Below are 13,133 nucleotides of genomic sequence, written 5' to 3'. Positions count from 1 at the left end.
TCAAGAGATCATTGAATGTTTTGATTGACTCACTTTGTCAACAACTTGATTTTCTAGTCATCCATCTTTTAACTTTTGCATTTTGTCTTGTGGACTAAATCCCTTTCAATATCAGTGACAGCAGAGATGCTGAAAGAAATATGGCTGCACCTCACTATTGATCCTGCATGGGATTATGGCAGCAATGTACAGGATCTGTGTTGGCCTCACTTAAGTCTGTGTCCTTGGGATGGTAGGCGTATTATCCTAGGCTGTAACACAGCAGGGTAGCATGGTTAAGCCTTCTCCAACGTGGATGTGTGTGTGCTCACTCGCAGACACAATAACACCCCATTTCTCTCGCTTACAGAGCACCAAGAATGGAGAGCGGGAGCGAGATGGAGAAACTCGCTTCGAAAGACTCCCCACAGAGCTGGACTGGTGGTCCTAACAATGAGGAATTTACTGTCTGATTCAAGGAAAAAGCAGACTCCTCTGTACAGAAGGTTAGTGGAGTCACTGTAATCTGCAGCCATACGCCAGCATAAAGATGGGAGCATTACTGTGCTGCTACTCCAGCATTAACACATTAACATGATCTGTGCTTAGGTTTCTAGCTGCAGGACCTGAACATGGTGCGGAATACACTTCTCCCAGAGGTGGTCCAGAAGGGAGGGCTTTTTGACAAATATGAACATGAACTCTATGAACAACTCCTCATCAACACTCCTTCAACATTGCGATGAATTAGTTCATTGAAGAGAATAAAAATGCCAATACAAAATACATCTAAGCAGATTAAAAAAAAAAAAATCTGGAGAACAATCAAAACCAGATTGTAAAATAAAAGCCGTTTGAGACATACCATCTCTTATTACCACTGTTATTTTTTTTTTTGTTTTGTTTTGTTTATCGAAACCCAATCACATTTTTTAGATGGTTTGCAATCATGTGTTTGGAAAATCAGTGAACCAAGTTAGACTTTATGCTTTTTTTATGCTTAAAACAAAAGCATTCGTTCCAAAACGCCAAATAGTAACTAAAAATCACTTGTACACGGTATTTTTTCAATCTAACCAGTAGAGAGCAGCAGCAGCACACAATCAAACTCGCGGTTGTCGGTGGTACGTTCCACTTGTGCAACGGACCAAATCACCACTATGTTGTTAGTATCATCACAGTAATGACTTATTATAAACAATGGGAACATGAAGGCAATGAAGATGAATATATAATAGAAGAAAATCCGAATTAAAGCTCGGTGAGCAAGACACAAAACCTAAGAGCTCAACGGATGGCAATTAATTAAAAATTCACTGACCAATGGTCATTAGATACGACAATGCTTAATGTTGATTATTGGTGCTTCAGTGCAGATTGATCAAATCAGTTGAAAATCTGTTAGGGAGTTGTTTTACACATCTTAGTCTAGGGCTGAAGACTGCGACCAGCAAAACAAAACAAAACAAACAAAACAAAACAAAACCCTAATGTTTTTTTTAAATATCTAATAATACACAACAGCAAATATCGTCATACTGTACTTCCCCTCCAAAATGGTGTGATTAAATCATGTTCTTACTGTAACTTCAATCGGAATTCACTTTCCAGCTGCCATTTAACAGTTCCTGAAAGCAAGAGGTATTTTTTTCCTAAAGAACAGGTTGCTGTGGATCTTTGAAAAATGTTTGTGCTGAAACTTTAAGACTTTACTGTGCAAAGCAGCCACTTTAGGCATAAAACAGGGGTGTCAAACTCTTTTATCGTGGGTCACATTGAAGTAAAAGTTTCTGTCAGAGGGCGAAATACATTTTAAGTGTATCCATCCATGGACTGCTTCCAATAAGAAGCAGTCAGTGGCTTTATTTTGCAATTTCAGCAACAGGGACCCCAGTTTGGGATCCACTGCAATACATGGCTCACAGTCAAATTCTCTTCAAATTTGGATTACGAGATTCATTGAGAAGATGACAGGAAATTCAGAATGCTGAGTCAAATCTGGATGGGTTATGGTAAGGTTATATCCTGTAGAGAAAATGAAGGGAAATAGATATGCAAAAACATCCCAATGTTTTTTTTTTATGCTCCCTATGTCTCAGATTCACAGTGGCAAAAGGATTGAGCTGCTTTTAGGCAGTCAGCAGATAAGGTCATGTACAGGCATATGGGAGTGTAAACACACTGGAGTCTCTCAGGTCTGGAGACCGAAGCTGTCTGACAGTGGGTCAGGCTTGTCTTGTGACTGCAAAAACAGCTGACTGGATAAAGAATATTACAGTATTCCTTTCAGATTCTGCAATTTAGTATCTATATTTATTTTTCTGCCATTTGCGATTATTATTTCGAAATATTCTGTCAAATCAAAGGAATATGACATTTCCCATCAAAACTACTGTTGTGGCTTGCCAATTAGCAGCTATGGTAATTGCTAAGATTAGATGTCAGCCAGACTGTCTAAATCACGGGTGGGCCACCTTTTGTGCTCAAGGTCATTTGATTTTCAAAGCACACTGAGGCATAGTCTATAAGTAGGTTTCTTGCAAACAAATGATAAATAACTCCAGTTTGCCCTATCTGTTAATGTGTCCAGGTTTTGTTTTTTTTTTTTTAATTAAAACTGAAGGTCTCAATAACTCCGACCAAAGTAGAGTTTTGCCAAAATCTCTGAGGCCATGTTTGTTTGTGGCCATCATAAATCAGAGACTCTATTTCTTGCCAAAGACACCGACACCGGTGATGTTAAGAGACTGAAGTTCTTTCTGATTGGACAGCATATGGTAAAACTACTGCCTAGCGACTTGTTGTGAATGAATAAAACACACATGTTTGTGAATGAATAAAACCACATGATGCAGATTTGTATAGCTGCCTTTTTTTTTTTAAACAGACAGAGTTATATGGATGTTTTTTTGTTTTTTTTAAATTTTTAAACACACAAAGAGGGGAGTATTATTCAGGTTTAAATCGTCCTGGTTTTGTGTAAACAAGGCCTGAAAGGCTTGGTACCTCCCCAAGCCTAAAATAGTATGCACATATAACTTCTTGCGCAAACACATATACACAAGGAAATATAGCAGTAGCAACACAAATTGGAGAAGTTGTGATTTGCAGTCACAAATTTTATTATCGTGCATCTCACCCACTCAAGTGCTGAGAGATTTTAGAGTCTGTAACTTCCTGAACATTCTTCTTCTACTCCTCTGTTCTTCAAAAAACACCACTGGCTTGGATGGATATTTTTGGAGAATTACTTTCATAATAATCTAATATAACAATAACCTGTGAAAAGATTTGCACTCATACGACCGTGGAGCATTACGGAATTGATTGAATAACAGTAATAGAATGGGAACAAGATATGCAGTTCTGAATCTAGGCTGGTTCTTCTTTTGTAATGAACAGCCAAAAGTCAGCTAGCACGAAGCCATGTGATGGTCTCCATTCTTGCTCTGTATTAACTGTAACACATTCTTCTTTGTTTAATTTATTTATTGGCTGCACTGTGGCGTGTTGTTCTGATGTGGTGATAATGTTATGGTTTAATTGTTTCCAAAAGAAACAATAACAACATTGACATCAATAACAATAACGGTAATACAAAAACATTGCAACACTGTAGCATGCAGTGTCATAAACAGGTTTTCACCTGGATGAAAAAGCTGCCATGCAAGAGGATATCCTGACGGGTTTTTTCATGGCATAAGACAAATAAAAATTCAAGCAAAGTTGATGGAGTCGTGTCTGTGGAGGTGGGGTGTTCCAGCACGTTTAGTACAAAAGCCTGCTCCCCTCGAGACACCCCTGCCCACTGCATGACATGGCCGTGCCTGGAAGATCAAACCGCACTTGTGCCGGGACTACTAACTCATCTTTCAAGTCCTGCGTAAAGTTGGTGGAACGGAATGCAACGGTGCAGTCACGACACAGCGCAGCAGAGATGCAACGCTGTATGTTGAATCTACAAATATAGTTTTCTTCATAAAGCTAAGCATGCACATCCCATGTCTTCCATTTCTGAGGATTTTTTTTGTTTGTTTACTGAAGCGGCTTGGACTGGCTATCGGGGTTGCGTATCATTCTCGTGAGGGTGTGAATGAAATCGTTCAGGTTGTCACTACAGTGGCGGAGAATTTACCTCTTACTTCTTTGGACTAATTAAACCTAATGAACTGATAGATTTATGAAACTTTTTTTTTTTTGGTGGGACGCAGGTTTGAATAATGCAAAGTCGCTGTGTGCACACATACAGTGTGCTTAATGTGGGAACGACATTGAGAATGACAGTAGGGATGACTTTTTAATGACAGATAGGGGGAGTACCAAAGAGTACACCCTAGTACTCATTTGAGTAACCCACGAAAAAAATTATGTGCAGTCCTGTTTATATACCTCTAATTTGATATAGTATGGACTTGCAAGCATGGATGTCAGAAACAGCCAAGGGCAACATTCCACGCTCTGATCTCACAAAGAAAGCTTAGGATAATATCCCAAGGAAGATGATAAGCAAATAATTTCCGTAGACCTCCACTTCATAAAAAATCGGACGGGTCTGAAGATGACTACGCATAGAAGAGTAACAAGGATGTTCGAACAAATGACAAGGAGGAAGAAGAGAATGTCCGGGAGTTAATTGGGAGGTGCTATTTGGCGTGTCAGATAGTGATGAAGACATTTTGAAAAATAATATTCATCTGTGTCAAAAAAATAAAGCACTGAAACTTCAAATCTTTTTATTGTTGACTTACCATTTGTATTAATTGGCCAGCCAAGATCTACGAAACCACTAAAGACAGGGGTAGACTTATACTCACGGTTTTGTAAAATTCCCCCAAATTGTGGTAGAAAAAGGGGTGTGTGGTTGACTTAAGCAAAGTCAACTTGTATACGGTATCTGTTCACCTATTTTAAATTATAAATGATGTATAGAATGATGTGTTTTGTTTAAGGGAATACAACCCAACATTTAATGTTTAACCAAACACACAGAGTATTCTATACACCACGCAAGAGGTTTGAAAGAATGGCAAACACTGTACTGTATGATGACGATAAAGCTTAAGTTCCTCAATGTCATATTCTGCCAACCTTATAGCCCTCCTTTGAGCAAAAAGTAAATGGAGAGCTACAATTTGGAATTGGAAAATGGGAGTTGCCTTTGCAGTCAGATGGGTAAACAAAGTGGAGGACTTTAACCTCAACGCGCAACATAAGACTGCTCAGTAAAATAGGGGGAAGGGCCATCCCACACAGTTAAGCTAAAAAAATGATTGTGTTGAGTCTCCGCTCCCCTCTAATGCCCCCAGTTGATATGTCTCATCTGTTTCAGGTGAACTGAACATTAACTCTGTCCAAATACTGAGGGATCGGCTTATTTCACAAAGGTTTAAAGTACTGGTAATTGAAAACAACAACTTACTTCAAAAATAAAGAGGATGGAGTCCAGCTCCTCCCTTTGAGACTTGATCCCTGAGAAAACAAAGTAAGGTACTTTAGTATCAACATACAATAGTGTGGTTAAAGACATGGAAATTCGTGATGGCAGTGAAAATGAGTAAGTGGAACTGTACATATTTGGTTACGTTGTCATAATTTGCCAACTGAAACCGTTCTACTGGTGAGGGATGAGAGGAAAACTGTTTTGCGACAAATTAATTGTGGTGGTACATGATGGAGGTCAATTGCAAGGTGTGAGATTTAGAAACAAGAAAAAAGTTGAACCCACCTTTTTGTTTTAAGTTGCTTTCCAGTGTAATGAAATTTTCATAGAAGATAAAATAAATCTGTGAGCAATTGCTCTCGAAGAATGGCTTCAGCTCACTCTTGTCAATGATATCTGTAAAAAAAAAAAAAAGTAAATCCTAAATGATCTCTAAAAAAAAAAAAAAAAAAAGTAAATCCTAAGTGCAGTGTAGTAAAAGAATGACGAAAATAAAACCCACACAAACGCCAAAACAATGAACTGTCATTAAAGAGGTCTAAGCTGCTGATGGTGACAACTTAATGAAGCATAGGCCTGGCAATTAACAATTGCATTTCAATTATACTAGCCATGATCATTTTGGTTGGATGACTCCTACTAATTGTGGCGCATTTCCTGTTAATTGTCAGGGAGCAAAGCAGTCCACCAAAATGTGAAAAGAACAGCTGGTAACTGATAATGAACCAAGATCTTTACATGCGTCTTTTTTTTTTTTTTTTTTTTTGTATTTTAGTAAGCCGGAGTGTGCATTTATATCAAATTCTATAATACTGGAACTGAGTGAGAATTAATACATGCATTTTCAGCTTGAGCTTTTATCTGTCATGATAGTCTTACAGTGGAAAATAATAATCGATAATGGATGGAAAAGATGGATAATCAGTGCACTCTCATGGAGGACAACAGAAATCGGATATTTATTCATTTTGTTCCAAACCACTTTTTAATCAAACAAATACCTGTACAGGTACTTAATTTTTGAGTACCATATTTCTCTGTGTGCAAGTCGAGTTATTTTTTCCCCCCTTATTTTCAACACCCATTTTCTTTTGTCTAACAAAGACAACTTTTCTCCACATCTGTGGTTGAAGAACATTAAATCAAATGTGAAATACGTAATATGCCATTTACAAGGCGTAACACAATTATATAAACCTCTAATTTGATATAGTATGCATCCGTTTTAGCGCATTGGAACTTTCACATGCACTTTTGTCAAGCCCCCGTTGCTAATAGTTGCTGGGAATTGGCTTTAGTCGCCTGATAGTTTAAAAAGCCTTTGTCAACACTAAACTTGGGAACTATTGTCTGATTCCTGACTAAAAACAGACACGCAAAACAACCCTCACATGACACACGGGTAACGTGAAAGAGATACTTAGAGAACAAAAGCCTAATTTTCAAAATTAAGCATCAAACTCTGGTCAGAGTCTGATTTGGCTCATGGACCATATAACGTTCTGGTTTGCTCCAAACCTATTTTTACGAGACGTCACGCTCACATAATCTCTAAAACAAACCTCCCGCGGCAATAGCAGTGCAGAAGTTATGACATAATTTTCCAACCTCTGTTGAAATAAATTTGCATTTTTCAAATGTATTTTCCGACTAACAACAGAGGAACTCACTATGGGCAATAATTATAAATTAGAAGATTTAACTGCTGCTTACTATGAAACCATGACATGGTGGTGAACAATTACAAAAAAGGAAGCCATCTGGTAGGCAGTGGTATTATGCTAATCTTCTGATGAATAATTAGTGCATCTTTTTGTTGGTTTCCCGTGAACTGCCTTTGAACTGGATATGCCAGCAAGCACTAGCTGTGTGCACATTGGGTTTGTTTGCAGAGAGGGTGAAGGTCATCTACTGTAGCAAGCTGAAGCAACAAATGATCTATTTTCACAGAAGCCACAACGCTATACTACTATACATTTCACTTGATATTTAGCACACACGATCAACATTTTTTCCCACACATTTTATGTTTGAACTATGTTTGCAATCTAAGAAATAGAGTGAGCCATACCACCTGCATTATTGATATGCCATGTCATGCTCAAACCACAAGCAAAGAGCCCCTGACATTAAAACGCTCATTAGCATTAGCCCTGTGCTTGCTGACACTGCAGGTGCTCAATACTGATGCCAAAATGGTGATGAGGGGAGAGCAAAGGAATCCTTCCAGGGCAATATATTTTGAAATCAGACACAGAGGACTCTTTTAAAGAATCAAATCAGAGGGGTTCCTTGAGCTAGTTACTTACCTTAAAAAGCCCAATACCCAAACACTGACGCCACAGTTTATTGCAAAGAGAAACATTATTTCTTTGTACTGTCTGACGTGCTATTGCTTTTACACCCAAAAATCTTCTGATAATATGATTAGATGACTTTATGCCGTGTACACATGAAACTTGCACATGCTCGGTCATGGTGATGCCTGTGTTATTGTCGTATTGAGCTGTTAATAATAAGGTTAACAGTTCTAATGGCGCACAATTAGTCAAAAGAAGCGCTCATAGTCTGTACTTTTCCCTCAAATGTCTATTTGGAGCGCGATTGAAATCAGTTGGAATGACAGTGATGAAATGGCCATTATGCCTGCTTGTGTGGTGAGGGAGAGTTGATATTGTATGGGCTGATACAAGAATGATTGCCAAACTTTAAACATTGATATGGTTGAGACTTCAAATATTTGAGGCACTGTATTAGAAAGAAGAAGCAGGCAGATCTGCTGTTGCCCTGTACTTGTGCAGCATAATGATAATCAAGTGCATCTTGAATCTTGAAAGAACTAGACCTACTATAGAGGACTAGACCTGGATCACTTGACCTGCACCAACAGACCTGAAAAACTACACTTGGAAAATTAGACCTTGAATGAAGGACACTAGCAACAAAGCTTGTCTGCTTGACAATCTGACAAGATGTCACTGATACATTCTCATTGACTTTGCCGTGATCAGATATTTGTCACTTTATGCAAAATTGGTGATATACTGTAATGTTATTATTTGCTGAGTGTTTCAAGGTTTTTTTTAATTGTTTCAATGTTTTGAGGGGCAAGATTAGGACTTGTGATTACATGAGTGTGAGTTCATTTTATAATTATAGGAATGTTTGCTGCGGCATCAGTTCCTTATGTGTAGTATTTACTTGTTGCCGGAAAAGTAACGTAATCACAAAATAGCATTCTAAATACATTAAATTGGGGTATCCATTAATTCTGTCTGAGGTTGTTTTTGTTTTAAATGACTTAACTTTCACTTTGTGTCTGGGCAGTTTTTGAATGAAGTCCCTGAGGTGTATACTTGTGGAAGTCCTGTGTCAGTTTGAGGAACCTAAAATATTGTTAAACCAGGGCAAACATGCTTTATTTCATATATGTTACATAAACATTTTTTGTTGACAAACACTAAAAAAAAAGTATATGCAGTATAGTAAGTAATTTCAACAGACAACATTGCTATGGCTTGTGATGGGACTGGCAATCGGTTATTTTTAAACCCTGTGATTTGCCACCATCATCAACCCCAAAAATGATGACTGTGTAGTCAAATTGCAACTCATACATCAAAGAACAAAACAGTCATCATCAGTCACACCAATAAATTAAAAGTCCATGACAAACAACCATTGCACCACAAGGGGAATTGGTTGTTGCCTCTATTAGCGGACATACTGTACGTACACAAGGGCTTGTGTGAATCCATTAAAGTTATTACAATAGTTTCATATTGACAGGTAGCACCATAATTTATTAGTAGTGGCCTGAATTATTTTGTGGCAACCCTACCACATTCAAATGTGTAAATGGGAAAAAAATGACAGTTGTAATCTCTAATTTGATAGCTCTGATCAACCACTTCATTGAATGATCAGTGAATCAAATACACAAGAGTCGATCAAAAAATGTGCACAAAATGCAAAATATCGACCGACTATATGCAGCTCATCACATTGGTGCAAAGTCTAATTATAAAACCACTGTGCCAAACACGGCATGGACACTTCTCGACTTGCAGTCATTCTGGTGGCGTAACAGATTGGCTCCTTTGAGTCTTCTTAGAGCACAGCATGATACACTGGAAGAAAGGCCAAGTCTGACCTCATCCCAGTCAGGGTTCAGACATTCTGGAGTGGTTTATTCCCTCGACTATAGCAAAGAAAAAAAAATCTATCTATCTATCTCTATCTCTCTCTCTCTCTATCTCTATATATATATATATATATATATATATATATATATATATATATATATATATATATATATATATATATAGTGTTATAAACGAGAGGGTCCTCACTGGACTGCTTGTAAAAGGTCCTCACTGGTCAGCTTGTAAAAGGTCACACTTTGGGAAAAACTGCTTTAATGTCGGGAAAATAGTACAATTTAGTCTTGTAGTCATGATCCACCAAAACACACTAATGTTTTACATCTACGACCTGCACTTTATCCCTGTCCATCTCATTACACTCATGACATACTTGGCCAAAATAAGCCCATCAGGTATTTTTATCTGGGTAAATAATGTTTGTTTTAGCATGTAAATAATACTTAATCATAAATCTTGAAAGACTGTCCATTTATATCACATGCCTGAAAAAAGACAGGCTAGAGGACTGAAAGCGTGATAAGAATCTAATTATATTCCTACAATATTGACCCCCCTACCCCAAAAGTTAAAATATACATTTTCTGTCACATTCTTGCACTTGATTTTCAAAAACTGAGGAACACCAAACAGGGAAATCCCTTAGCTATTTAATGTTTTGATTAAACCCTGTTTAATTTACCAAGACAACCACTAAAATGTCACCCTTTTTGTTGTTTATTCGTCATTCAAATCTGGCAGATTAGAAAATGTAGAAGAAAAAAAAAATCCATAGCCATTGGAGGGTTTGAGGGCCACAATGGCAAACTCAGGAAAACTAGACAAACAGGTTTTGATGTACTATAGTAAACAGCCACCTGCACTGCAAACAGTTGGTCAAAACCTTGCTCTATCTTTCACAGAAAAATCACATTTAAAAAAACGCAACACAAATGTAATATTTATGATAATGCTTATAAAAAAAGAATGTGACTATACAACTTACTGTATACAGTGCTCCTCCAAGACGCTGGAAACCACCACTATACCTTTTCTACTGGCACTCACATAAGGTCAAAGGACACACAAATCATATTTGAATAACGTTGGATGAAATTGAAATGTTGGAATGTCAGTTGCAAACTAGGATGAAACAAGTGAATCAACACTGGCATCCTCCTGCCTTCCAAGCACCCTTACCACGAAGTGGCACTTAGGCCGGTGCCTGCAGCTTTGGTAAGAGAGAAATCTGACCCACGAGCTCTACAGTCAAGGTTCACCCAGGGCTATTGATATAGCCTCCCCAACAAATATGGTATATGCACAAAAACTTCCCCGTTGGACAACAGGTGAAAGCACTTCCTTCCAGCAAAGATAAATGACGGACGCCTTTATCAACGGACAGGAACATAAAAGAACTAGAAACACCTACAATGTCTTGTTTTGCACACAGCATTGTCAATAGTTATCAAAGATCACAATATGCGATTTTGTTTTTAAAGCTTTGTTTTAGTCACTCAAACTTGAGTGTTATGAACTGGACTGGAAAAGTGGTAAGGTTGGTAAATATTTTTTCCCACTTTAGGCAGTTGGCTAAGATTAAGCCACATACTGTATATATATCAACAGCACTAGAAAACAGTGATCATGCCTTTTTTACATCTAGCATAGATTACTCTAAATCACTTTATTTGAGTCAGCTAGTGCTCTCACACATTTACAGTTGGTGTTGTTCAACAAACGAGTTGAAACTATTAAACAATTTGACTAAGACAAGTGAATTAGATATACTCTCACAAAACCCCTCATAGGATGCTTTTTTTTGGCTTCCTCATGTTAATATTCACAGGAAGAATACACCCCTCTAAAGATGATAATAGAGCTACATTGTAAGGCTAAAAGATGATAAGAGGCTAAAGTTATTCTCAAGTCCGTGGTGACTTTCAAAAGAGCAGTGAGAAGTGCTTTTAATGGAGCCTCACAGAAGACCTTGTTGAGAGGCTCTGTGTTGAGCTCATCGCTTCACCTTGTTGGGATTTCCTCTCCAAGAAAGCATCCTCACTTGTGCTCTGCTTTCCCATATCTCTCACATGTTTCAGTCAATAATGGCACAATTTCATTTGAATATTAAAGTGGGCTGAAAGGGAAATCTCATGAAAAAAATATCTTGAGCTAAAAACTCAGCTTAGAAAACGTAACTGTTATTATTCATGCCACTTCAAGTAATTTGTCACATAGATCCTTTATTTATTTTAAATCGAAAAAGGCATAGGGGGCAAATCCACATCTGACTCAAATGATCAGATTATCAGCAAGTTTTAAAGCGGTGTAGTAGAGGAGGGTTTCTTTGAAAGCAGGCTGAATTGGAGATCTGGAGGACCGAACTCATGCACTTTTGCTTGAGAGCAGAGGTAGGGAACTGCAGTTTCTTGTAAGCCGTTTCCTGCCTTTCTTTTTTTATGTTTTGTAATTTTGTGAAGCATTTTTTTTTTCAGGTTAATCCCTGTACGGATTAAGGATTGACTAACGAAACATAGCACTCAAATAAAAATGAACTGTCATTCAAAAAATATTTGGAACTGTCAGTGGGTGCTCATGTGAGCTAGTCCATATGATTATCTGGGGTAAAAAAATACAAAAAACGACTCAAGAAACATCAATGTGAAAATGCTTATTTTGAGGCTTGCATATGAATTTACATATGCTAAACCTGTGTGTGCTAAAAGCTAAATATTATCTGGGTAAAGACGCTCCTCTACATATATGAATTCATGTCTGTACGTTTAGAGAACACCTACACAAAAAAATTTGAATACACACTGCTTTTATATGCAACTGCAACGTTGATGCATCATGAATAAATAACAATTTCCTGACTTATTCTTTCATTCTGACCCCTAAATACTACTAAATAATGATACTGTTTTCCACTAGTCGTGCGTGACCTCTTAACCTCGATGTGGCGACAGCCGCTTGCAGGATGGTTATCTGCTTTGAGCACCGCTAACTATTTTCTTAAGATAAACATTCTCAGTCTGCACTGTCAACACAGTGATGAGGTGACAACGGTGAGGCATGCGAGTAGCTTAGAGCAACAAAGAGTCTGAGGCATATCCATTCACCCGGTTTCTCCTGGTTATTTGAAGTGAGACAAGCAGTGGGAGTTTTGCTGGCCTTCTGTAATTAACAACCTCAGCCAAATCCAGCCAGGCATGACCAGCAAATTAACATGCAGCCGCTTTAGCACTCTGTCCCACAGATCTGCTCATTGGGGAGAAAAACAATATGGAGCCTCTCTGGAATTAGCTCTAACGCACTGCCTGCTTTAAAGATGTTTTTACAGGAAAACTACAAGTTTAAAAAGAACAGAAGAGTGGAAACAACCAAACAGAAGGATATGAGTGATGGCAAAGACGAAAAATGGTGGGAAAATAATTTAGCATTTGCAGGGTTGATTTTAGAAATAACAACTTTGCAGCAGTGGTGGTGCCTCAGTATAAAATGCCAACATTAACAATGGGTCAATAGCAGTAATAAGAGATTACCTTCATGAAAGCTAGTCGTGACATCAT

General features: G+C 37.9%; 1 protein-coding gene and 1 long non-coding RNA gene across 3 annotated transcripts in view; one reads left to right on the top strand and one right to left on the bottom strand.

The window, feature by feature from the left end:
- The window catches only part of ralgapa2 (Ral GTPase activating protein catalytic subunit alpha 2), a 100,406-nt gene that overhangs the window by 82,990 nt on the left and 4,283 nt on the right, over window positions 1-13,133 (bottom strand). For both annotated transcript variants that reach the window (XM_088432828.1, XM_088432827.1), the window contains exons 2-3: window positions 5,705-5,815; window positions 5,399-5,448 (exon numbers count right to left, since the gene is read on the bottom strand). In XM_088432828.1, the coding sequence (XP_088288954.1) occupies window positions 5,399-5,448; window positions 5,705-5,815 (161 nt within the window). The remainder of the gene's footprint in view (window positions 1-5,398; window positions 5,449-5,704; window positions 5,816-13,133) is intronic.
- On the top strand, window positions 286-841 carry LOC148413082 (uncharacterized). Its single transcript, XR_015867721.1, has 2 exons — window positions 286-485; window positions 589-841. It is a non-coding gene; the product is annotated as an uncharacterized LOC148413082 (long non-coding RNA).

Source organism: Hippichthys cyanospilos, chromosome 14 (genome assembly GCF_059441005.1).
Source record: "Hippichthys cyanospilos isolate Australia breed blue-spotted pipefish chromosome 14, RoL_Hcya_1.0, whole genome shotgun sequence".
In the NCBI taxonomy this organism is placed as follows: Eukaryota; Metazoa; Chordata; class Actinopteri; order Syngnathiformes; family Syngnathidae; genus Hippichthys; species Hippichthys cyanospilos.
The sequence above is the reverse complement of the archived record's forward strand: the minus strand, read 5'-3'. Positions and strand labels throughout refer to the sequence as shown.